Source organism: Typopeltis vanoorti, chromosome 7 (genome assembly GCF_054136105.1).
Source record: "Typopeltis vanoorti isolate ZY-2024b chromosome 7, IOZ_Tvanoo_1.0, whole genome shotgun sequence".
Taxonomy (NCBI): Eukaryota; Metazoa; Arthropoda; class Arachnida; order Uropygi; family Thelyphonidae; genus Typopeltis; species Typopeltis vanoorti.
In genome coordinates, this window is record NC_143555.1 from 29,913,943 (window position 1) to 29,940,933 (window position 26,991).

Genomic DNA, 26,991 nt, shown 5'->3' on the forward strand with positions numbered 1-26,991 from the left:
GTCAGATTTGGTTTGCTAAAGGGAAGTCATGTTTTTACTAACTTATGTAGTATAACAGGGTGACAAATGTATTAAACAAAGAATATGAATATACAGTAATGAATATAAAAGTGATTTTGCAAACATTCTTGATAGAGTGCCACATCCATAGTTGGTAACTAAACTGAAGCAGATGAGATTGGGTGGTAGATTAGTGAGTTGGATAGACAACTAGCTCTAAGATAGGTATCAGCAAGTTGTCTGTGGGGTGCATTATCCCAAAAGAGGAAAGTCACTAGTAGTGTGCTTCAAAGGAGTGTTTTGGATCTATTGTTATTTAACTTGTATGTTCAATGATATTGGGATGGATTTAACTGGAGATACACAACTGTTTGCAAATGATGCAAAACTATTATCATATTGATCAATCATGATGATCATGATCAACAGATTGAGAGAATGTAAATTGCAAAGCCTCATGAATATATGTAAGCTCGTGAGACATAAACTAGTCTGGGGTTGTTATCAGGTTGACATGGAAGAAATCTTTCATAGAATGGAAGAGGGATAGAACAAGAGGCTATTGCTGGAAACTCTATAAGGAGGATGTGAGTAAAAGAGTGAGCAGTGAGGAGAAAGTTCTTTGCATGGAGAGTAATTGATAAACCACTCTCAGGAATGCATTGCCTGAATGTATGTGGTGAATGTAGGCACATTGAATAAGTTTACGGCACAGTTGGATGAGCAAGGTATGCAATAGTGTGAACCTCCCACGATGAGTCTCTGACTCCATAGAGATCAGATGTTAATAATAATAATATCCACAGACCTGACATTGACTTAGTGAACCTTCTCTGAATGCTAAGATATCTTTGATCACCTTGAAAGCCAAGTATCCAAATCTGAACACATGGTAGTCCTTATGCAGCCTGATCAAGACCCTGTACAAGGTAACCATAACCTTTTTGCTTCTACATATAAATGTCCTCCTCATCATCGTCATAATCCATTGTGATGTTCTTACCTTTTTTTTAGTATGACAATTTCAATAATTGATAAAATATTCTGTCATTGGCCCCATTCTTATACCAGCATCCTTGGCAACTGACACCATGCCATAGCATTCATATGCATCTGCTTCATATATTAATGTTTTAAAGTTTCACAATGCAAAATGTCAGCTTGTTTCATAGAACTGCTCCACTAATAGTCAAATATGATTTTTTTATGCACTGCACTGATTAGTTTAATATTTTGAAACATGTTATGTTTATCAGAGCACCCTGAGTAACAATTCTGTTTAAATGCCAAGAAATTATGTTCTTGTTTAATCTTTTATCCAAATGTAAGCAAACAAAGTTTCGCATGTGAAGTTTCTTTACCACTAGGCTACTTGTATATAGAAGCTAATGACTGTTCTGAGTAGATGCCCTTCGCATAATACATAGCATTATACACCTGAAAGGATGTGGGCATTATGGGAAGGGCGAATACCCGGAATGGTTTTGACCTTTGTATAAGTAAAGGGTCTTCTCCAAAAACCAGGTGACCCTTCAGATCACTCTAACCTGAAACAGTGACTTGATGGATCATTTTAACTCATTCACTCAAAGATACTCAGCAGTGGTTCTACTCGGTGACAGGCACACCTTACCATCAAGCAGAACTGCTCATCTTCCAGAGTAAATAATCCACTACTACTATATTACTGGGCATCTACAGATGCCGTATGGTCACTCTGATGCTCGGTGATGTGCCCATACCAGGCCTCGCCATGTAGTCCTGTTGTTTGCTTTTTCTGGCAGCCTCAACTCTGAAGATCAATCACTCCACACATGCCATCCATCCCTCTCACTGAGTCTACCCCTGCCTCTTTTTCGGAACTTTACCTTCTATTACTGTTCTGAGAAGTCCCCCTTCCATCCTTTCTATGTCTCCAAAATATTTTAACTTTCTTCTGTCAATATCCTTAAGGAGCCTTAAAGTTCAACTGATCTTTTCTAACACCCATTCATCTGTACACCTTAAAGTATATGATATCCTCAACTGCCTTCTTTTGATTAGTTCCCATGTTGAATCTGATATCCATGGGTCTCCTGGTCTTCTTATTGGACTGAGATACTTCTTCGCTGTATTATCACCTTGACTCCTTCCCAAAGCATTTCTGGTGAATTCTTCTCATTGGTCTCCAAAATATCATCCAACTGAGTTGATGTTTCTTCTGTGAATCCACTAGGAATTACTCTAACATCCAATCTAGTGGGATGTGCCTGACCTGGAAGTTTTCAGAGGCTTTGTCTTACTTTGGCTCTTACTAGCTGATGGTCTGTACCACAATCTGCTATGTACATCAGAGATGCTTGTCTTCCACCGCTGGAGAGCAAGGATGTAATCGATCTGGTGCCTTGACCTATCAATGTTAGATGTCCAAGTATAGGTCCATCATGGATGTTTCTGGAAGCAGGTATTGGTAATAACTAATCTGTTAGCACGGGTAAATTCCAACAGTCTTTCACCATGTGAGTTACGTTCTCCCAGACCAAACATGCCACACTCCGGCCTGACTCTCATACTCTTTCCCACTTTTGCATTTAAGTCCCCTGAGATATACAGTATGTCTCTCCTTGGTAGTCTAAAACAGTTTGTAAGTTTTCATAGAATTCCTCACTCCCTTCTTCAGGCCTATCCATGTGGTGTGCATAAACTACCACAATTAATACATTGGTAGGCTGAGCCTTAAACCTAATAGAGGGTATCCTATCATTAATGGGGTTATAACCAAGAAGGCTTCTTGCCTGAGCTGTCTTCAGTATCACATCTACCCCAATGTGTTTTCCATCCACTGAAGGGTGCCAATGAAACTACATTTATATACGAGCAGAACCCACATCTGATGAAATCCACATCACTGTGTGCCAGACCTAGAAAAGATATCAAAGTTGAAGTAATGTAGAAGTCATATATCTCATATACAAAGTGAAAAAGTGTAGCACCTTATTATTAAAATACTTTGGATTAGAGCTAGTTGTAGAAGGTTTTTTCACCTGGTTTTAAATTAAATTAAAATGTCATGAAATTGTAAGCAAACACATTTTGTTTGCTTACACTTGGATGAAACAAGAATTAATCCAATGCAAGCACCTTTATTATTATTATTCGTGACACCTCCAAGGAGTCCGAAGACTCATCGCAGTGTCACAAATAATAATAATAATAATAAAGGTGCTTGCATTTTATAAAAACTATTGAATGGAGCTTGAATTATCCAGTCTTGGTGGGGGAGGGGCTTAATTTTTGCATGTAAATCAGACATCTTATTATTACCAGAAATTATGTTTATGGAAAGCAGTTAATTTGTTTCATTATGTTGGATCTAACACATAAAATGATAATAATATGAGCTGAATATCTGGAAACTATATCTGCTAATAAAAGGAATATTTGGACATATAAACATGTCAAATATAAATGACAAAATATATACACATGACAAAATATATTTGTCAAATTATGATATAACTCTGAACGTAATTCCTCTGATACAATGTGAAATCGATTACTGTTCATAAGATTAATACGTGTGGCTTCTTTGTCATTAGCAAATCTCTATACTATATTGGCATTCTATCATGCATTGGATAGATCGCTAGTCATTGAATTCATGCTAAAATGTGTCTTACAATCCATCTCTTATTTCTTACAACATTCATATGATCTTTTACTTGCAGTACAACTGTTCAATTTCTTTACTTGCTTTTCTGCCTTACTTATTTATAATCCATTTATTGATTTTTTTTTCTTTTAATTTTATACTTTACAAGATTCAAAACATTAGTTAATGATGATTCGTAGTTGAGGTTCGGTGTAGTGGTTGAGACAGTTGTAGGTGTCCTCCTGCGATGAGTCTTCGGACTCCTTGGAGGTATCAGGAATAATAATAATAATAATATAACTAAAGTGTCAACATTCATATAAATCATCATTCATACTGAATGAATTGACACATTACTTTTATTTTATTTTATTTAAAAAAATTTTTTTACAGTTCTTGATTTTCATTGCTATGCATGAAAATAGTGATGAAAATGTGACTGTTTTATAATCCTGTTCTTTATCAGAAAATTTTAATATGTGATTTCATTGTTTCATATTAATATATGACTTTCTTTAATGTTAACTGGCAGTTTCTAAAAGGACCTCTTGTTCTCAAGTGTTGCTTATTAAGTTGATGTGTTATACTGAAAATAAATTATTCACAATGAAAACAAAAACTCTCAAATTCTCTTGTATTTTATTTCAGAACATGATACTTGGGTTCTACATATTGAGCCTGCTGCCATTAATGATTCTGGGCGTTATGTTTGTGAAATTAATACTGTTCCTCCTATCAGTGTTTTTCGTCTTCTTACAGGTGAGAAGAAAATTTATCATTTATAATAACTATGATCTACTGTTTTTTCTTTTTGCTACAAACATCCTAACATCAGTAGTATAAGGTGCATTAATGATGATGTTTAACTCTGAGGCTTCTGTAGTGAAAATAAAAAGAGGAGTTAGACAAGGTTGTATCCTTTCACCAAATCTATTTAATATGTATAGTGAGACAGTGATGAAAGAGATTGGAAAAAAAAAAAAAATAGGAATTAGGGAAAAAAATAGAAAAAAAAACAATCTTAGATATGCTTATGATACTATTCTAATAGCAGAAAATAGAAACAAATTAATCAAATTACTGCAGCTACTAATTGAAGAAGGTAAAGAATTTTGATTAGATATAAATGCAAAAAAGGCTAAATTTATGAAATTCTCAAAAGAAAACAGATCCGAGCCAGAAATGTTCATAAACAGTATGAAAATTGAACACAGAACAGAATACAAATATTTAGGCACCTATTTTACTGCAGATGGAAAGCAAGATAAAGAAATAAAAATAAGAACAGCCACAGCTAAAGATGCCTTCTGGCAAAATAAAGATCTGCTCAGAAGTTCTGTGGGTATTGAGACAAAGAAAAGAACGATAAGAACATTGGTGTGGCCAGTTTTTACATATGGAAGTGAGACCTGGATGTTCAAGAAGAGAGTAAGGCAATAGATAATGGCCTCTGAAATGTGGTGCTATAGGAGAGCACTGAAAATCTCATGAACAGAACATGTGATAAATACAGATGTCCTACAGAGAATGAGAACACAGAGATCTTTATTACAGGAAATGATCCAAAGAAAGATGAGATTGGCAGGATATGTACTGAGAGGTTCAGCAGGATAGAGGATACTAACAGTTTTAGAAGGAAAAATTATGGGAAAAGGATCAAGAGGCAAAAAACGATGGACATGGCTTGAAGATATAAAATCATGGACAGGATCACATGGCTATGCAGAAACAAAAAGGAAAGCCACCAACAGAGAGAACTGGAAGGATATGATGCTGCACCCTCTCACTGAGGAAGCTACATGAAGAAGAAGAATGATGATTTAATGCGATAACAGCTTAGTGTAGTCAGTAACACGTAATATGTTTGATAGTAATATTTACCTGGGTTTGGCTTCTGCTAGGCAGAAGCCAAACCATTGGACATAAGGACTTTTAAGCTGAAGGTAAGTTTAGATCAGTGGTGGCTCATACATAAGCACTGCGACACTGCAGCACCTCCAAGGAAAAAAATGACAAAATTAAATTTTGTCTGTGTTTATAAATACAGTAATAACAATGCTTTCAACATTATATAAATGCAATACAACATGTTAAAGGTTACAGCTTATGTTTTGACATTGATTGAATAATTAATAATTGGAATTGTTTGATTAACGCTTTACATTATGAAACAAATGCACTGCTATCCAACGCCGATATTCGTTTGTGCTTGTCATTGCACATTACGTCATTAGATACACTGCCGCTTGGGCAGTGTATCATAAGCTTGCATGCATTATTTCCAGGGGTGTAGTTCTGAAAGAAATAGTGCCAGGGCTCTACCTTGGAAACAAAAATCCAGAGCATGAAGTGTGGCATTATTATTATTATTATTATTATTATTATTGCGGTGACTATATGGCAGAGAGATTGCCTTGTTTTCTGAAATGAAAATGACAAGAGCAGCAAGCAGTATTTTTTGACTGAAAACTGGAAATGCATTATAAGTCTGATTATTATAATTCTTATAATTTATTATAACGAATTTAAAAATTTTGATAGTTTTAAAAAAAGTACCAGGGCGTCGCCCTGCCGTGCCCTGGCTCGACTACACCCCTGGTTATTTCTGTGAGATATGAAACATTTATTATTGGTGCATGTTTGTGGTGAACTAATTTTTGTAAATCTTATTTTATTTTGTTAAAATAACATATAATTATTTATTTATTATAGATACAAGGCTGAATTATGACGAGTGTCACTGTTGAAAATATGAAAAGAATTATATTTTTTTAATTATTGTTACACGAAACAAATGTACTGTGATCTAAGATATTCGTTTGTGCTTGTCATTGCACAAACGAATATCTATGATGCATTGGGCAGTGCATCATAAGCTTGCACGCGTTATTTCTGTGAGATGTGAAATGTTTATTATTGGTGCATGTTTGTGATGAACTATTTTTTGTAAATCTTATTTTATTTTGTTAAAATGACATATAATTATTTATTTATTATAGATACAAGGTTGAATTATGATGAGTGTCACTGTTGAAAATATGAAAAGAATCATATTTTTTCAATTATCGTTACACAAAACAAATGCACTGCGATCTAACGCCGATATTCGTTTACGCTTGTCATTGCTATTAATACAAAACTTTTATTATTGGTGTTTGTTCATGGTGAGGATGAAATATTTTTAATAAAGTAATTTTTTAATATATAAATTTATTTATTAATAAATTCATTACTGATTAAGAAAAATTATATTATCATTACAAGGGGAAGATGCAATTTACATCAGTCTTTTATATAATTCCATAAACTCATTCACTGCCTTCACTCTGACAACTCTCTCATGGAACATTCTTCATGCAAACTACAACTGACCATTCCCATGTGCAACTTGCAAGGATGATTTCTTGCTCTTGTTTTTACACTTTGAGAAGCATGGGGAAAAACTGGGGTTTTTCATTCCACAGAAACAGACAACTCCAGCCAAAAGAACACATGCAGCTGACAGATATAACACACTGACTTCATATTATTTATTGCTTCAGCTATAATTCAAAATAAAATTAATCCTTTTAAAAATTGTCCCAGTGTTCATCTAATAAATTATTATTATTAACATCTGACCTCCATGGAGTCTGAGATTCATTGTGGGAGATACACGCTATTGTACACAATGCTCATCCAACCGTGAATGTAAAACACATTGAATCAGTTTAAGGCACAGTTGGATGAGCATTGTGTACCTCCCACGATGAATCTCGGACTCCAGGAGGTCAGATGTTAACACACTCATGCAATGCATTCCATTCACCAACCACTCTCCATGCAAAGAATCTACTCCTCACTCCTCTGCTCACACCCTCCATATACAGTTTCTAGCAATGGAAACTGTATATTCACAAAGGTCGTTATCTTTGTGAATCTTCTCTGCACCCTTCCAACATATCCTTGTCACCATGAAAACCTGGCAACAAATCTGTAACTAATAATCCATATGAGGCCTGATCATGGTCTTATACAATGTCATCATTATCTCTTGTCATGTCAGTGTCCTTCCTATCATTGCCATTATCCGATGTGATGTCTTCACAACTTGTGCAATGTGTCCCTTGAATTTCAGATCCTTGTTCACCACTATCACTCCCAGATCTCTCATTTCATCTACTTCCTTTAAAGTTTCCCCACCAAACATATATTTTGCATCCCATCATTGCTTACCAAATCTCAAAACATTACACTTGAAACATTGAACTGAAAGTTCCACTTACCTAGCCATTCATGTAATCTATTCAAGTCCTTTAAGGCAGTAACATCTGCTTGACTCTGCATTGCTCTTCCCAATTTTGCATCATCTGCAAACAGCTGAAGATCACTAGTTAAACCCATCCCAATATCATTAATATACAAAATGAACAACAATGGTCCCAAAACTGACCCCTGCAGTACACCACTAGTGACCTTCCTCTTTTAGGATAATGCACTGCCATATACAATTTTCTGATACCTATCTAACAGCCAGTCAGTGATCCAACTCAGAAGTCTGTTATCCAATCCCATCTGTTTCAATTTATTTACCAGTTTGATGTGTGGCAGTCTATCAAAAGCTTTTGCAAAATCCAAGTACACCAATGTCTCCCCTGTCCAAGGTATTTGTCACCTTGTTATAGTACATAAGTAAGTTAGTAAAACATGATCTTCCTCTAACAAACCCATGCTAATAACCACAGAGAATACTGGTGTTATCCACCATTTCTGTATCCTACTACTCACCAATCTCTCTAGTACCTTCACCAGATATATTGCCCTATAATTTGAAGCTATGGCCTTATCACCACCTTTATGCAGTGGAACAATCTTACCCTCCTTCCACTCCCTTGGAACCTGCTGTTGCAAAACTCTTATTAAACAAGTATGCCAATGCTACTGCCAATTCCCTGGAACATTCCAATTAAGATATGTGGTGATCTGTCATCAAATCCTATCATCTTATTGACATCAAGTTTATTTATTCCCTTAAATACCTCCTGCTCATTCACAATTAAATTAGGATGAGACACCTTTATAAATTGATCACTGAATACCTCAACAATGTCTTCTGTAGTTACTATTCGAGCATTTTCATACATAACATCATCTTACCATGATCATTCAAAGCTTAATACCTCTCAATAGCTTAAATGTCTCAGTCACATCAACTTTGTATACTTTTTTACCAAACTCTGCATTTTACATAGCCTCACTCTATCCTAATAGTCAATGTTCCATGGCCCTTTTATCATTTTTTATTTACTTTTGTATCCTTGTAAAGTTTTTTATTCTAAAGGGAATTAACAGCAGCATTACAGCAATGAGATATGAACACAATAGTCAAGATGTAGTCTGATCAGACCTTACAACACTACACCTTTTATCTCTGCTTTAGTGTCCTCAGTGTTGTAGCAATCCTTTGAGTTGTCTTTGTTATGTCTTTGCCATTGCAAAATATGTCCTGTGAATTTTGAATTCTGTTCACCATCACTCCAAGATCTTTTACTCACTAAATTTCTCTAGTATAGGTTCAATAATATAGAGTATCCATCCATACATCCTGAAATTCAACAACTTATGGTTCGATGCATTAAATTGGTATCTTCACTTTTTAACCAGTCATTCCAGTTTATTCATATCCTCCTGAAGAGTGCAACTTCGGCACATTACTAATTACTTTCATAGTTTCACATCTTACACAAATAACTGATGCCTCTTTTATTCCAAGAATATATCCATAATACAGGCAAACTGGCCAGAAAATACACCCAAATTGATGGTGTAGTGCACTGTGCAGATAAGATTAACTGGCTTAGAATACCAAAAAAAATTATTATGACTTGAACTTTTGAATCCATTTCACAAAAAGACTCATTGTTGCAGGTCTTATCTAACTGCTACTATATCTGTATCTAGCAATACTTAAAGTTTATTCACTTTATGCACGTAAGCACTACCTTACCTGCAAAAAATGAATACCCTTTCTTACATCTCATTCTAACTACTTTTTCTGTCCTTGGAAGATCACGTGTTATTTTTTTCTGGTGAGATCCTTTCAACACTTTGTCTTAATTATATTACCTTGTTTTTTTTTTCTGTCCATTCCATTCTCTGAAGATTAAAATATGTTCTTCTAGTTGACATTTGACATCCTTCTTATTGCCTCTGTCTGATGAATTTCTTATTGACACAAATTTCATTGCCTAGTGTATGACCACAGCCCTGATTATTGGAGGACTGAAGTGACTTGAAAATAATTCCATGTTTGGTCTCTATAGCAGGGTTTGGAATTTTATGTTATTAAAAAAAAAAAAAAAAAAAATTAACCCTCCCACAATACCAATGTACCATACAGATTTGTTACCTTTCATGAAGAGAGTCACATAAAAAAGCATCTCCTTGTCACAGTGGTGTAGCTACAGCTTTTGCCACCCCTCTTAATGCACACCAAAAATACTGCAAAAAAATCAAAACGATGTATAGGGAAAGAAATCAAAACACTATGTTTATTTTTGAAATAAAATTTTAATTTCAACATTCTAAAATGTTATTTTTCTTGCTTTCTGTTAGAAAAATTGTCGATGACATTGGTGAATTCTATTTCATAGTAATGTAGGTAATTCTTAATCAATTTTATTTAGAAAACCTCCTCTCACAACTAGCAACTCTTACAACAATTGTGAGGAAAATTTGCAGTGGTATTACAATCTTTGAAAATGAATTCTCGAGACTGTATTTTAGAATTAACTGCAAAAGTTCAAAAAGGTTCAAAGTGCTGCCGGGGTGGACCGCCCCTCCGCACCCCCTAGCTATGCCACTGCCTTGTCAGATGTCTAATATGCAAGTAGAACTACAGATGGGTTGAACCGTGCAGGCCTTAGTTGCTTCTATCATTATATTAAACAGCAACAGCATTGTAAAATGTAACTAAATTACTCAAACAAGTTCTTTATAAAACAAGCAAATTTAAAACCAACAAATCAAAAAAAAAAAAAAAATTAACAAACCTATGCTGACTTTCATTGATAATTTGACCATTACTGTTTGTGAAGATATTTCACAAGTAGTATCAGAAGTCTTGAAGATATTTCATATGTAAACCTTGTTTGCTTGTGCTTGAGTAAAGGATTAACACAATAATATAATGTCTTGTCTAGCATAATTTATAATGGTCACTAAAGAGTTTGACACCCATCCTAGTTATCTTACTACTATCTAAATCAACAATGTCATGACCTTATACCTTTTCTTTTTACTATTGACATAGCAGAAAATTATCTAGGGATTTCCTTTTGTAGAGAGTTTAGTGAAGTAACTTCATGACCGGGCAGTTCTCATGAAATCGTGAAGTGACTTCGTATGCAAACTTTGCTTATGCTTGGATAAAGGATATAATTTCTTGGCATGTTTAATTTATAATATAATCAAGTGAAAAAACTTTCAACATATGTTCTAATTCAGAGTTTTTTACTAATAAGGTATGACATCTTTTGGCTACAAGTATATGGAAATATGACTTCTGCATTACTTCAACCTTGCTATCACTTCTGGGTCTGCTCCCACTGATGAGACCTCAATACAGGTCAAAAACCAATCTGGGTAGTGGACTATATTGATGTGAACTATAATTAATGTGAACTCATTAGCCTCTATATTCTAGTAGCTCAGTTTTATCCAAGTATAAGCAAACAAATTTTGCTTATACAGTGGTGCCTTGGTTAACAACTGCCTCAGATAACGACGTACTTGGTTAACGACGAGTGACTGTAAGAAAAAAATCTCTTGGTTAATGACACAGGCTTTGGTTAACAACTCTCGATTATGCGAACCTCTATCTGATATAAAAAACCGGAATTTTCCGAATACACTCAGCCATGCACGGGAAGACATTGTTGAATAGAGAACAGCCACGCGGCATAGCTGTGAAGCTCAGATATGTTTGACCCATCATAGCCAGCTGTTTACGTTTTCTGTTTATTCTTGTAGTGTACTGTGCTTTATTTTAAAATGTGTGGTTATAAATGCATTTTATGATGAAAATGAGTATTTAAGCATTTATTTTTTATGTGTTGGTTCATATAGACAATAAATCGGCAGGTGCATGTCACTGTTTGTTCGCCATCAAAAGGCAAAATCAAATCTCATCTGTATAATAATCATTGTGTCTATAAGCTGCTAATCAGCGTATGTTACGGTAAGTGCTGTATCTAATATCGTCACCTTACAAGCAAAATGCACTAAGTCAAAAATTGCAGGTTTCGAATTTAACTGTTAACTTTTATTTCAAAAAGTTTTTTTTTTGAACTTTTACTTTTTTCAGGTGACGATATGTTCTTTGTATCCCTTGTCTTAGTGTTGTACAATTTGTAATAATACCGTATTTTGCGTATCTTTTTTATTTATAGAGTGAATTTTTTTACCGTATGACAAAATGGGTCCCAAAAAGAAAGCTAGTGAGGAAAAAAAAACAGAAAAATTTTCTCTATTGAACAGAAGAAAGAAATAATAGCAAAACATCATGAAGGTGTGAAAGTTATGCAGCTAGCTCGAATACATGAAACCAGTCATTCTACAATATCAACCATTTTGGTTAATAAAGAAGAACTTATGGTAGCTAAGGAAACTTCAAGGTTGAATGTCAGAGGGTTTTTTCTTTTTTGAGCAAATGGAAAATCTATTACTAATTTGGATCAAAGAAAGAGAAATGGCAGGTGATACTACATCTCAAAATGCAATCTGTCAGAAAGCTAAAGAGATTTATCAAGATTTGAAAAAAGAAGACTTCGGGATCAAGTTCTGAGGTAGATGATGATGATTTCAAAGGTAGCAGAGGTTGGTTTGACAACTTTAAAAAAAGAACAGGAATTCATAGTGTGGTCAGACATGGAGAGGCAGCTAGTGCTGATAAAGCAGCAGCAGCAGATAAATTTGTCAATAGCTTTACAAGAATTATAGAAGAAGGAGAATACCTACCTCAACAAGTCTTCAATTGTGATGAGACTGGGTTATTTTGGAAGAAAATGCCCCACAGGAGATTTATCACAAAAGAAGAAAAAAACACTTCCTGGGCATAGTGGAGACTGTAATGGTAAAACCAATGTTAATCTACCACTAAGAGAATCCCCAAGCATTCAAAAAGTTCAATGTCTCTAAATCCAATCTCGGTGTTTAGTGGAAGTCTAACAGCAAAGCCTGGGTCAGAAGAATAGAATTTAGAGACTGGATTCGCAAAGTGTTTGGACCAACTATCAAAGCCTATCTTCAGCAAAACAATCTGCCTCTAAAAGCCATTTTAACCTTGGATAATGCACCTGGCCATCCAACGGGCATACAAGAAGAGCTACCAGAGGAATTAGATTTTATCAAAGTGATTTTTCTTCCTCCCAAGATTACATCTCTGATTCAACCTATGGATCAGCTGATAATTGCAAATTTTAAAAAACTTTACACAAGGGCACTTTTATTATTATTATTATTATTATTATTATTATTATTAAACAAGACCTCATAGAGTCAAAGGCTCATTTGGGAGGTCCTTTTATCACACACACATCTCATCATACTGTGTCTTAAACACACTCAAACTCCTTGCAGACACCACACTCTCAGGCAAGGCATCCCAATCATTCACAACTCTGCATGAAAAAAACCTGCCTCTCACAACCTCTTTATATAGTTTCCAGGAATGACCTCTGGTACTCCCCTCATCTCCCACTATTCTCTGTAGAACTTCTCCACCATTGATCTTATAACAACCCCTTACCAACTTGTAGGTTTCTATCATATCTCCCCTCTTCCTTCTCTCCACCAGACTCTGCAAATTACATCTTCTCAATCTTTCCTCATACTCAACATTCCAGAGGTCAGAAACTACCTTAGTCAGTCGCCTTTGGACCCTTTCCAACATCTCTTCATCCTTCTGAAAACCCGGTGCCTAAATCTGGGCACAATAGTCCATGTGTGGCCTAATCAAAGCCTTATACAATGGAACAAGAATCTCCCTACTTCTACACATCAGTGTCCTCTGCATCATTCCCAGAAGTCTTTGTGTTGTCTTCACAATTTTGGCGATGTGTCCCCTAAATTTTAAATCCTTATCCACTATCACCCCCAGATCTCTTATTTCCTCTACCTCCAACAATATATTCTCAATAAGTATAAATTCTGCATCCGATCTTTGTTTTCCAAATTTTAAAACCTTACATTTTGCAACATTGAACTCGCATCCCCATTTGCTTCCCCAATCACTCAATTTATTCAAGTCTTCTTGCAAGGCCACAACATCTTCACTACTCTTTATGGTTCATCCCAACTTTGCATCATCTGCAAACAACTGAATATCTCCATCCAAATCTTTGCCAATATCATTAATATACAAGTTAAATAGTAATAGTCCTGAAACAGACCCCTGAGGCACTCCACTAGTGACTTTCCTTTTCCTGGATATCGCACCACCATACACAACTTGTTGATACCTATTAGATAGCCAGTCTCCAATCCAATGCACTAATCTAATATCCAACCCCATCTGCTCTAGTTTGACTATCAACTTATCATGAGGTACTCTATTAAAAGCTTTTGCAAAATCCAAGTATATTACTGTGTATCCTTCTCCTCTGTCCAAGGAAGCAGTCACTTTATTGTAATAAGTAAGTAGATTACTAAAACATGACCTCCCTTTAGCAAATCCATGCTGTCCATCAAAGATTATACCATTGTTGTCAACGCAGCTCTAGATCCTAGTTCTCACAAGCTTCTCCAACAACTTAACCACTACACCTGACACAGAGATAGACCTATAGTTTGATGCTTGAATTCGATCACATCCTTTATGAAGTGGCACAATCTTTCCCTCCTTCCACTCCTTAGGAACTTGACCGAATGCAAGACTCGTATCAAAAAAATATGTCAAGGCAGGTGTCAACTCCCTGACACATTCCTTCAGAATACTTGGTGATATATTATCAAGTCCCACAGCCTTATTAACATCTAGTTTACTCAACTTCCCATTCATCTCTTGCTCACTTACAGTCAGTCTCTCCCCATCATCTACGGCTCTCAATCTCTCCATGAAGTCACATTCACAAGATTGAAAGACCTTTATGAACTGCTCATTAAGTATCTCCGGCACACGTTCGGCAACAGCTGTCTTTATACCATTTTCTCCTATCAATGTCATCCTTCCATAATCATTCTTTCTTTTGCTGGCTACATATTGAAAGAACTACCTAGGATTCTTTTTGGCTTCATTAGCTAACTGCTGTTCATACCTCTCTTTAGCCACTCTCACCAACCAAGTCACCCCTCCTTGCCTGGTCTTTGTAGACCTCATGAAATTGGTTACTTACACTCTTATGCTGCCTCCACAATGCCCTTTTTCTCTGTATCGCATGCTTAATCTCTTTATTCATCCATCTCACACCTACCTTTTTTAACCTTCTCACCCTTGGAATACATTTAGACATTGCATCTACTAAATGGTTTTTGAAAATCCTCCAAGCTGCATTGATCTCTTTTCCAGCTAACTCCTCATTCCATGCTACACCTGCAAGCTGTCTCCTGAGCTTTTCATAATCCCCCCCCCCCCTTATAGTTCAACATATACCCTTTTCTCACAGAGGTCCTTCCACTGCTGGCAACCACCCAGGTAATCACCTCATGGTCACTTTCACCAATTGGTGGATGATTTGACACCTCATTTATAATTACATCCTCTGATGAGATGACCAAATTCAAGACCCTTAATCCTCATGTGTCCTCTGTTACATACTGTCTGAGGTAGTTATCTCTCAAAAACTCAAGAAACTCATTTTCTTTACTTCCAGTTGCTATCTCTTCATTCCTGTCTATATTGCTATAATTAAATCACCCATAATGATCACCCTTTTCTTGGCTTATTTGACCATACATTTCAATATCACCACCATCCACACATCCACATTACCAGGTCTATAACAACATCCCACCAAGTATTTGATTCTATTCACCTCTATCTCACACCATGCTGCCTCAAAACCACTGGCCCTATTTCCCTCTTGCATCTCTACCTTGTATGGACATAACTCTTTCTCTATCATCAATAGCACTCCCCCTCCCTTTTTACCTCTTATATCCTCACGAAACACATCATACCTTTTCATCTCTATTCCTGTCAGGATGTCGTCCTCATCTAACCATGTCTCACTTATTCCGACAATCTTTGGGTGCACAGACGCAATTAGTGCAACCATTTCATCTGCCTTGTTTCTTATATTTCTAGCATTGGTATACAAACACAACAGCTCATTTCTGGATCTACAGCTAGTTCCACTGATACCACTCACTCGATGTGATCTCTCCATGCTGGACTGATGCCATTTCCCTTTCTGCTTATTCATTTTAGAACCCTTTTCAATTTCATCTGTTTCCTCTTGATCCTTGGTGATCCCATTTCTTTCCTGCCTACACATGCTCTCACCTCCTCTTGGAGCACCCACCTTTCTCATGCTGTGTACCCCTGTCCACCGTGAGCCTCCCCGTTTCCCTGCTCCTCTTATTTCAAAGCAAAATGTTTGTAGAAACTATGAAAGTTTTGTAAGTTGACCTGAGAGCTTATGGCAGTTCAGCCCTCGTCATCCCAGAGTTGCCTTAGCTTGCACTACTTAAAAGACATGAGAACTGCCCAAGTGTCCAATATATTCGTCTTTTATAAGTGCATTTTATAAAGGTTTCACTGGCCTGACAGCTATTTCAAACTGGTTGGTTGACATCAGAGAGCAGGCCTATTTATGGGTATGGGTCTTGTCTCCAAAAACTCATGCAGTCCTTTAGATCACCTAACACTGAGCAACCTGAAGGATCATTTAACTCAGCAGTGGCTCTACTCAGCAACAGACTCACCCTAACACTGAGAAATACTACTGATATTCCAGGGAAAAGCCTTCAGCTGAGGCAGTCCTAATACAGGCCACCCAATGGACCCAAATCCCCAGATTCTCAACATCTCCCTCAAGGCTCGTTTATGTACAAGGAGGTCCCCAAAAACTTGGTTGATACCTCAGGTCACCCAACAATGAGTGACCCAAAGAATCATTTAATTGAGTGGTGGCTCTATTCAGTGACAGGTTCACCCTAACACTGAGCAGAACTGCTCATATTCCAGGGAAAAGTATCTGTCGAGGCAACCTCGATACAGGCCACTCCAACAGACTCAAATCCCTGGATGCTCAATAGCTGGCTCAAGGCAGAAACCTTAAAAGAGCAAAAACTCTCATTCAGTATTAAAGAAATTGAAATGTCAGAGAAATATATTTTTTTGTAAGTGGGCTTTAGTCGGTGTGTAAAAGTAATTTTCTAAAAGAAAGAGCCATAAGGCTTAATTTTGGCAGTGTAAATTTATTAGTTATTAAAGTAATAGTAAAGTTATTAAAGGAATTGTTAAGACAGACCCTAAATTACATAAATTGGGCTCACATAAATTCAGACTCACACAAATTATCCTGAAATTTAGTTATAAATATTTTACTTGTTGTGCCTACATTACTCTCATCCCATGTAACAGTGATATTCCTCAAGAGAAACAGTCCACATAGTGCATACATCCTTCCCAAGGCTCACTTTGTTTACTTTTGAATACTGACATGCTGTGTGTTAATATTCATATGCATTAATAATTGTTGGTATTTTTGCATGCACTATAGTAGAATAGAAAAAGGAACAAAAGTGGAAAAAGCAAACCCATGTATGAATGCATGAAAATTGATTTAGAGATGAAAATTATAAAGAAATATGAATGTGGATAAAACTTAACAGCCACATGATATGATCTTGGTCTCACACCATCAGCGGTGAATACAACTATGTCTCATAGTTCTTATAAGTCCAATGAAATATAGATGATGCTTTATCAAATGATTTATGAAGAGAATGAAGAAGCCACTGTTCATTTGGACACTTGTCTTTCCTTATGGTAATTTAATAAAATATTTTATAAATTTATTTTATAAAAAATATTTGTTTTGTAAATTTTATAATTTCCTTTATCTTATGTTGTTTTTTTAAATTGTCTGCAATATTTTTAGTGCTTGATTCTGCAAGCTCTACCAAACCATTTCAGCCGGAACACAACTATACAAGTAAGTAAATGGATATGTAAATTAGTCTATATATAGTATATAGTTAGTAATATTTTCATTTGTTATCATTTATGTATCTATGTATCATGAATTTCTAGAAATGTTGAAATTATTATTATTATTATTATTAAGAGAGACCTCCAGGAAGTCAGGGACTCATCGAAGGAAGCCACATACTACTGCACCAGCTTCACATCATACTTATTCTTGAATTCATTCATGCTGCTTGCACTCACAACTTCAGTGGCAATCCATTACAATCATGTACCACCCTATGAGAGAAAAATCTAACCCTCAGCCCCCTTTCTTAGCGGCATTCATTCTCAGCTTCCAAGGATGCCCACTTGTCCTTTCCCCCACCCTCCATAAATTGAAAAATTCCATCAATTAAAATCCTGTATGACCGTTTCAGAAGTTTGTAAGTCTGAATCATAACATCCCTCTTTCTCCTGTTTGCTAGTGTCTGAAGTCTACAAATTCTCAATCTGTCTTCATAATCAGTATTCCACAATCCTGACATCATTTTTAACATTCTCTTTTGCACTCTCCAATATATCAGAATTCACAATGGAAAACAGGAGACCATACCTGTGCACAATAGTCCAAGTGAGGTCTCATCAAGGCCTTTTAAAGCGGCAAAATGACATCCTTATTTTTACATTGAATGTTTGTTTCTACATTGCTGTTATCTTTTCAGTTGTATTTGCAATCTTTTTCCACATGGCCTGTGAACTTTCAACTGCCTATCCACTAACACTCCAAGATCCCTAGCTTCATCAGTTTCTTCAAGCATAATCATACCAATATAATATGACATTGGATATCTAATCACACCAAAATGAATGACTTTACATTTACTGACATTGAGCTGACATCCATTTACCCATGCCTGCAATTCTAGCTTATTCAAATCATTCTGCAAGAACTGCATATCAGCAGCATTCCTGATTACCCTATCTATCTTTGCATCATCAGCAAACAGTTGTATGTTGCTTGTCAAATCCTTCCCAATATCATTAATGTATAGATTGAATAACAGTGGACCAAGCACTGATCTTGTGGTTATTTATTTATTTTTTTTCCACTGGTTATTTATTTATTTTTTTTTTTATTAATTTTTGTACAGGTTATGGGCAGTACTACCCTTACATCACGTCCAGACATCTCGTCCAAACTTGATATAAGCCTAATCCTTTGCAAGTGTTTTAACCTATGCCTGTTCAAGTTATCATTGTAGTCATTCACTATTGGCAATGCCATGCCACCTGTGTGCCCTGTAGGGCCCTCAAGGAAAGAACTTTTATATCCTTCTGCGTAAGCCCAAGCTGTTTTAAGTCTTTATAGCTATCTGTGCTTCATACGCCCTGTAAAGAGATGGTGGCGCTGGTAAACCTCGGAGTTTCCCCATGCTCCTCCTATATCTTACTAACTAGATCTTGGTTATTCTTATAATAGTTTACCTTATTATTATGGCTATAGGCTAGTGGGTACCCTGTTCCCACCACCTGGGCATCAACCCAAATGTCACCATCTCTTTTAATCACTAAGTCTGGCTTACGCAAACCTGCAGAGGTCCTATAATGTGGTTCCACTGTGGTCTCCCAACTTTTGTTCTTAAAGCGGTTGTTCAGAATGGAGACCACGGCATCATATCTCCGCACGCAGACCCCATGGGTGCGGAAGCAACCCTGGGCTATATGAGAAAATGTCTCGCTGTAGTGGCAGCCAGCCCTACAGTTTGAGTCGTCACTACCCCATCATGCTGTGCGGGCTCGAGTGGGCAGGACATTGATCCTCGTCCTGATAAGGTCAATATACTCAAACCCAGGGAGAAGTCTGGTGCCATCCCTTACCCAGTCATGCTGGGGGGTAGCACCAGATAAGATTCCTTTAAAGGAGCACCATCTACAGAACAGTGCAGCAGAGATGCCCATCTTTGTGTTCTGCGGGTGCTGACTCAATTAAGGTACCCTGATAATGGGACCAGCCTTTAGCCAGCCTAAAGTCTTCTTGTATTAATGGGCTATAGAAAGTCTCTCTGCGGATAGGGGAAGAAGAAGATAGTTCTAACTTCGCGATTCTGGACAGTCGCAGGCTTGGGATCAGCCATCTAAGTGATGGAACCCCGAGCTTGCCATCCTTCACCCTCATGTTGAAATATGCCGTAGAGGTGTCAGGCAGCAGTTGGAGCCATGATCTAATGGCTGAACAGATGTCCCTGTCCATTCGGGACAGTACTGAGATATATGTCCTACCAAGCACCAACTTGTGGTAAAAGTGAGGTAGGAGATAGTGAGAAAGGAGAAACATTATTTGCTGGAGCTTGAGAGGAGCTTTCCTCAAAGAAGCGATCCAACTTTTAGGACTGAGGTATCTTCACTCTTCCAGGATGATAAAAGCATGCAACAACCTCATGCAGAGAAAACTCTATAGTCTTGACCTTAAGCTTGTCAAAACCAGAGGGGACAAGAGCTAAAGAGCAGGACTTCTCTACATTAATAGAAAGGTCTTGAATAGAGAAAAAGGCAACTGCCTGGTCAAGGAATTCCTGCAAGCCTACCTTTAGTAAAGGCTACGAGAATAAGATCATCCACAAAGGCCATAGCATTGAAGGAAGAAGCGCCTAGAGAGTAGCCTATATGGATAGGAAGAGAGTGAAGAACTCATCTATGACACAGTTAAAGAAAAGGGGAGATAGAGAATCACCCTGGCAAACACCCCACACTGTGGGAATAGAAGTCGCATGGGCCCTGTAGTGATATTGATGGAGCTACCCAAGTATAGTTCCATAACATAAGAAAGAAAGGGTTCTGGACATCCAGCAATAGACAGCGCTCAGAGGAGAGCAGGAAGTGAGATGCTATCAAAGGCATTTTGGAGGTCCAGCGATGCCATATATAGAGGCTTAAGGCAGCGTTGTAATCAGAGAGAAGAGAAGAAAGAAGATATATATTCTCGGCACAGCTGTCTGAAGGGACAAAAGCTCTCTGTCTATAATCATGCTGTATATGTTGTTGAAGTTGTTTAACTAAGATTTATAATAGAGTCTAAGTATCACAAGTGAGATGGTAATAGGTCTAAAGTCTGATGCACGGCTTGAAGTTTCTTTCTTTGGAATGAAGATAGTTCTTGAAGTGCGTAGGTATGGTGTTATTGCTTTACTGGAAAGGAGAATGTTCAGTAAGTCTTGAAGAATCTTCAGCAGCATCTTCCAAAGCCTAGCTGCAGGAAAGCCATCAGTCTGGAGGCAGAGAAATTGGATGGAAGAGCTGCTTTGATCTCCTGGATGGAGACAGACTGGTATATTTGAAGGGCAGGAATATCATAGGTTGGTCATCATCAGGGAAGTGTGGAGGTAGAGCAGAAAAGACTGTACTCTAGAATTTAACAAAATCTTCATGTAAGTCTGCCAGAGCTGGAGGGGAAGCACTCAAGGTTGGTCTTGGCACATTGACCTCTATTCTTTTTATAGAGGGTCTGCATAGCTGTATAGCCCTCTTCCTCTGCTTCCTTTTTGACAAAGTCATTGTAGAATGAGACGTAGGCTGATGTTGACGAGGCATGAAGTGTTTGGATAATTCAGCATGGATGTAGTTATTTAACTGATCTGTGATATCCATTCACAGAAGGTGAGTCTGGATGAGAGATTTAAGAATTTGATGGTTATATTCCAGAAGAGGAGGATCATCTAAAAATGATGAGGGTCTGAGAATCAAAGCCTCTTCTTCAACAACAGGATGATGGCTGGAAGATGGAGAGGCAGGGACAGGAGATATGGTGATATTACCTGTGGGAGATGGGCTGCCAATTCTTGAACTAAGGCTTTGTAACTGGCTTTCCATCTATGACACTTGATGGCATCCAAAGATCTTAATGGAACACCTTAAAACCCTCATTGATGTTCTTTATCCCTCGATTTGTCAACTCGATCTCATGTTGTTTATTCTGTCTCTTTGCAAATAAAAACGAATTTCACATGTGTGAAAATGAATAATCAAAACGTTTGTTTACATTGAAATATTATGTGAAATATATTTTTTAAATAACATTTATTGAAATAAATATGACATTTTGGTTTCTTTCCTTGCAAAATAAAATTATATGGGTCGCACATTTCAATTTTAAGGACGATTTTTTTTTTTTTTTTTACTGAACAACAAATGCTGTTAAACTGCATTACTTGGGGTTTCCGATTGTGAGTCTTTTTAATATCAAAAATTTATATCCAATGGTATTTTATCAGAGATTCTTCGCCTTTGTCTTTTGCTTAAAACTACAACAGTACAATTACTTTGGAAAAATAATGAATTCAAACAAAAAGAACGTGCACATATGTTATCTAGCAGTATTTTGTGTGTGTGTGTGGTGATACTTTTGGGTCGGGGGGTAGTTAGTCATTCAAGGCGAATTAATTCCGTTATGAAAATTTTGGAAATTAAATTTTATTTTAACGCATGAACCTACACATGTTTTGAAAGATAAACTGTAGGGAATATATCGCTACTTCAAAACTGCTGCATAATATTGAAATTAGCCAAAAATATGTACATAACAGTTGACTTTATAATTGCCATTTATTTCGATTTGTAGTGAGTGATTAGGGGGAAACCAAGAAAGTTGAAATGCAAAAACCTACAGATTACATTTTAAAAATTATGCATTACATGATATGATTCAAGATTTACATATGATTCTCTATAAAGCAAAATTTAAAACTGCGAACCTTTGTGCAATCTGTGAACTAACCTTCTAACTAAGATTATGAATAAAAAAGAAAACTTAATTTGGAAAAGATGGAGGCTGTATTCATTTTTAGATTCAGATTTTCATGAATTTATAAAATAATTGTTTGACAAAAATAATTATCTTCAATCAAGTTCTGGGAGAATTTTAAAATGTATTGGCGATTAAAATAATTAGCCAAAAAATTGATAGTGACATCGATCTTCCAAAGTGATACAATATGAAGTGAAGAAAGTATGAAAGGATTTCTTATTTTGCGCTGGCATTAAAAACTATAATTATATGATAAAAACAAGCAGCAAAATGAATATAACTCATAGGTATTTAGTCTGATATAACTTAGATTCCAGTTACTCAGCAAACGGCAAGCAACTGTGTTTCTTGCTGTAGGCAACTGAATGTAGCTACTATGTATGCCAAGTAATCTAGTTAAGTGTTCTTTTCAGCATGAAGGATTATTGCTCCTTCTAATGGACATGACGGTCAAACTACACTTCTTATCCATGTTCTTTCAGCAGGTGGACAGAATATTATCCAGGTTTGCTGGATGTGTATATACGTCCAGCAAAGAAATGATACGCTTACATACATGAATTTTATGGAATACAAGAGTTCTTGTTAGTTTTATATAGTTTTATATGTAGCAAAATCTGGTACCCCACTGGTTATACTGGTTTTATCATATCATTAGGCGAACCTAGGCGATTGCCTAGGTTCGCCTAATGATATGATAAAACCAGTCCTGCCCTTTACACTCGATACTAGTTAGTATGTCTAATTTTGATACCCAGGTCTCATTAATGCCTACAATCTGAAGTCCCAACATATTGACTAAGGCAACAAACTCCTACCTCTTTGTTTCTGATACTCCTAGCATTCGTGTACAGACATAATAAACTGCCTTCATGTTCTTTTGTATACTCTTGTCTGTAGTCTGCATGACAGAGTTGGACAACTTGCAGATCTCATTTCTTCTCTAGTGCCTTATACATGTAGACATCTTTACACATGTTTGATAGGTCCTACAGACACATTTGATTTGTTGGAATTAGATGAACACAAAGTCAAAATCGTTCTCTTCTTGTCAATGTTTCCATGACGAAGCCAATTCCCATAATTAACACAGTTAATGATAGGAATTGGCTCACATTACACTCACATTCTGAACATTCCTCGCTTTATAATTTCGTTTCTCTGACTTTGTTAGGTCTCATGCCAGTTATTAGTTTTTCTAAACCCTTGATACCAAATGCATTCAGGTTTAGGCCGTCCCTCTTATACAAATCAAATCTTCCCTCAAACTCACTCCACACATACAAAAACTCACATACATTCCTTCTACACAGCCTATGCATTGAATTGTTTGCCATCATAGCACTTCTTCTTAATTCATTTTTATCATATCGAGGTAAAATACTGACGATTTTCACTTTCTTAGGTTTCACTCTTGCCTTTTTCCAACAACCCTTTCATGTCCTCCCTCATATTGATCTTATTTCTAGTTAAGTCATTAGTACGAACTACAATTACAATCTCGTTTACTTTTCTTTTCTGTTTTTGAATTGCTTTTTTATATGGAGAGATATCAGAGATTATTCAGGAGTAGAGTCCAAAAGGTCTGTGACTAGTGGAGTGCCTCAGGATTCTGTTCTTGGACCACTACTGTTTAATTTGTTCATTAACGATATAGGAAAGGATCTGAGAGGAACTGTTCCTTTGTTTGCTGATGATGCAATGTTGGGTAGGGCAATAGTGAATGCACAGGATGTCAAAATTTTGCAGGATGATTTGGATAGTTTGGAGGACTAGGCTAAGGAGAATGGATGTCAATTTAATGTGGCAAAATGTAAGGTTATGCGTTTTGGGGTGAAAAGATTAGCAGCAGTATACTACATTGGTGGAACTGTACTCCAGGAGATTGACGAGGCCAGGGATTTGGGAGGGTTGGTGGATAGGGAGTTGAAGTTTAGGGGGCACATCGCAAAAGTGGCTAAATCAGCTCATCGAATCACTTGGTTGCTGAAAATACTTTGACGAGCAGAGACAAACAGGTTATTGTTCCTCTGTATCGAGCCTTGATAAGACCCCATCTAGACTACTGTGCCCAGATTTGGGTGCCATGGTTTCTTCTTAATGGGGAGGAGGTTGAGATGATCCAGAGATGAGTGACCAAGATGATAGCAGGTCAATGGAATGAGCCTTATGAGAACAGGTTGAAGATTTGTGGGTTGCAGAAATTGGGTGATAGGCAGAAAAGGGGTGATATGATTGAGACATTAAAATTACTGAAGGGTTTCTGTAAGATTAATTAAGAAATTGTTTTTGAGAATAGGACTGGTGGTGGGAGGACTAGGGGCCATCCATGGAAGCTGGGCAAGAGTGTGGTTAGCAAGGGTGTTAGAGCTAGGTTTTTTACTTGGAGAGTGGTGATTGAGTGGAATAAGCTGCCAGAGTCTGTTGTGGGTGCCATGACTGTAAATGAGTTCAAGGCGAACTATGACAGATACTGTGTGAATGTTGAATAGTTGTTCTTGTCATGATGCTAGGGCGTCACTGTACCAAAAAATAACTTCTTTCTTTTACTAACAACGTCACTTACCTTTCCATTACTTCCTGAGTTACCTGTTTCTGTGCTTTGTTGTTTCTTAATTTGCTGCTTAATTTTCATTTTCTTCCTATGCTCATTTAAATGCCTCTCGACTTTTTGTAATTTCCTGCATCATTTCTCTGATGATCTTTTTTATGTTGGACCCATATACAAGAGGTTCGCTGGTCAACCTATAGTACGTTAGTTAGTGATGGGTTGTGAAAGGGGAAACTTGTTTACATTTGATTTAAATGCCTGCATATTGTATTCCTTGGGAAATATGTCAAGGTGAAGACTCTTCCACAGTACTGCAGTAGCAGGGATGAATGAGGAGGAAAAGAAACTTGTTCTGTGGGTTTCGAGGTGTACTGTAAAAGGATGTTGGGTGGCAACTGTATATGTTCCAATGGGTTTAGTACAGGGTGGAGATATTATTGATGCTGTTTCAGATGAACATTTCCCATGAAAGTATTTATAGAATATACAGATTTCAGAGACCAAGCATCTATGTGAAAGTGAGGGGAACGAGTTGTGAGGGATGGGTCATTTATTAGTCTAATTGCTCTCCTCTGTATTGAGTCAAGCATTTTGAGGGTGCTTTTTGGAGCCCCACTCCAGATGTGAGAGCAGTATTCAAGAGCTGGGCGGATTGACTTGTATAGTGTTAACAGCTGTTTGCGGGTGAAGTAACATCTTGAGTGAAAGAGAAAACCTAGTTTTTTGGAAGCTGAGGATGCAATGGTTGTGATGTGTTTATGCCAGGAGAGACTTGATGTCAGGGTAATTCCGAGAAGAGAAATTTCGTCTTGTCTGTGAATTTGAGTGTTATCAAAAACAATGCTGGGGGAAAATGGTTCTTTTTTGCAAGAAATAAGACATAACTAGGTTTTACTAGATTTGAAGTTGACAAGGTTGTCTGAGCCCCATTGGAGGATGGCTTGCAGGTCGGAATTAAGGGCAGCAGTGGTTGATGTTCTGTGAGTTGTATAGAGTAGGGTTTGTCAAATGAAAGGGAGGAATGTAATGTGCTATCATCTGCAAAACTGTGTATTGGGTTAGAGGTCAACTGAAGTAGGTCATTGATATATAGAAGGAAGAGGGTTGGTGAGAACTGAACCTTGAGGGACCCCCAGCATTAGTTGGATGGCGAGAGGATAGGGAGCCGTCTATCATCACACATAGTGTGCATCCAGACAGGAAGCTGGCAATCCATCTGCAGAAGTCCTGAGGTAGTCCAAATGATGGGAGTTTGCTTAGTAAGCCTTTGTGCCAGACTCGGTCAAGGCTTTGGAGATATCGAGTGCAACTACTTGAGATTCACCAAATTTTTCCATAGCGTTTGTCCAATGATCGGTGATGTATGAGAGTAGATTTCCTGTTGAATGGCTTTGATGGAATCCATACTGGTGGTCACTTAATAGCCGGGTACTTTCAAGGTAGATTAGGAGTTGAGAGTTGATGATTTTCTCCATTACTTTTGATAGGACTGAGATGATTGAGATGGGGGCGGTAGTTAGATGGTAGTGATTTGTCACCCTTTTTAGGAATGGGTTGAATTTAGGCCAGTTTCCAGGTTTTGAGATGTATACCAGTGGATCTGCTTTAATTTTGCTATTTTGGAGATTAATTCATTTTCATTAACCTCCTCCACAACTCTAGTAACCTCATTAGCAGGCTAGCCTTCTTTTTCTAGCTTGCAGTGCTCTTTTTAGCATTACACACGTTTGATTCGTTGGAATTGGATGAACACAAAGTCAAAATCATTCTCTTCTTGTCAATGTTTCCATGACAAAACCAATTCTCATCATTAACACAGTTAATGATAGGACTTGTGCATTTTTTGGCGCCATCTTAAACTTATAGTTATTGTTGAAATACCTTAATAAAAATAT

The 26,991-nt window shown here is 37.0% G+C and overlaps 1 protein-coding gene across 1 annotated transcript in view; it reads left to right on the top strand.

Annotated features, from left to right (window-relative positions):
• Positions 1–26,991, top strand: part of LOC150104547 (Ig-like and fibronectin type-III domain-containing protein 1) — a 548,674-nt gene that overhangs the window by 103,633 nt on the left and 418,050 nt on the right. The window contains exons 6-7 of the mRNA XM_090395576.1: positions 4,280–4,390; positions 17,716–17,769. Coding sequence (XP_090251702.1) covers positions 4,280–4,390; positions 17,716–17,769 — 165 coding nt within the window. The remainder of the gene's footprint in view (positions 1–4,279; positions 4,391–17,715; positions 17,770–26,991) is intronic.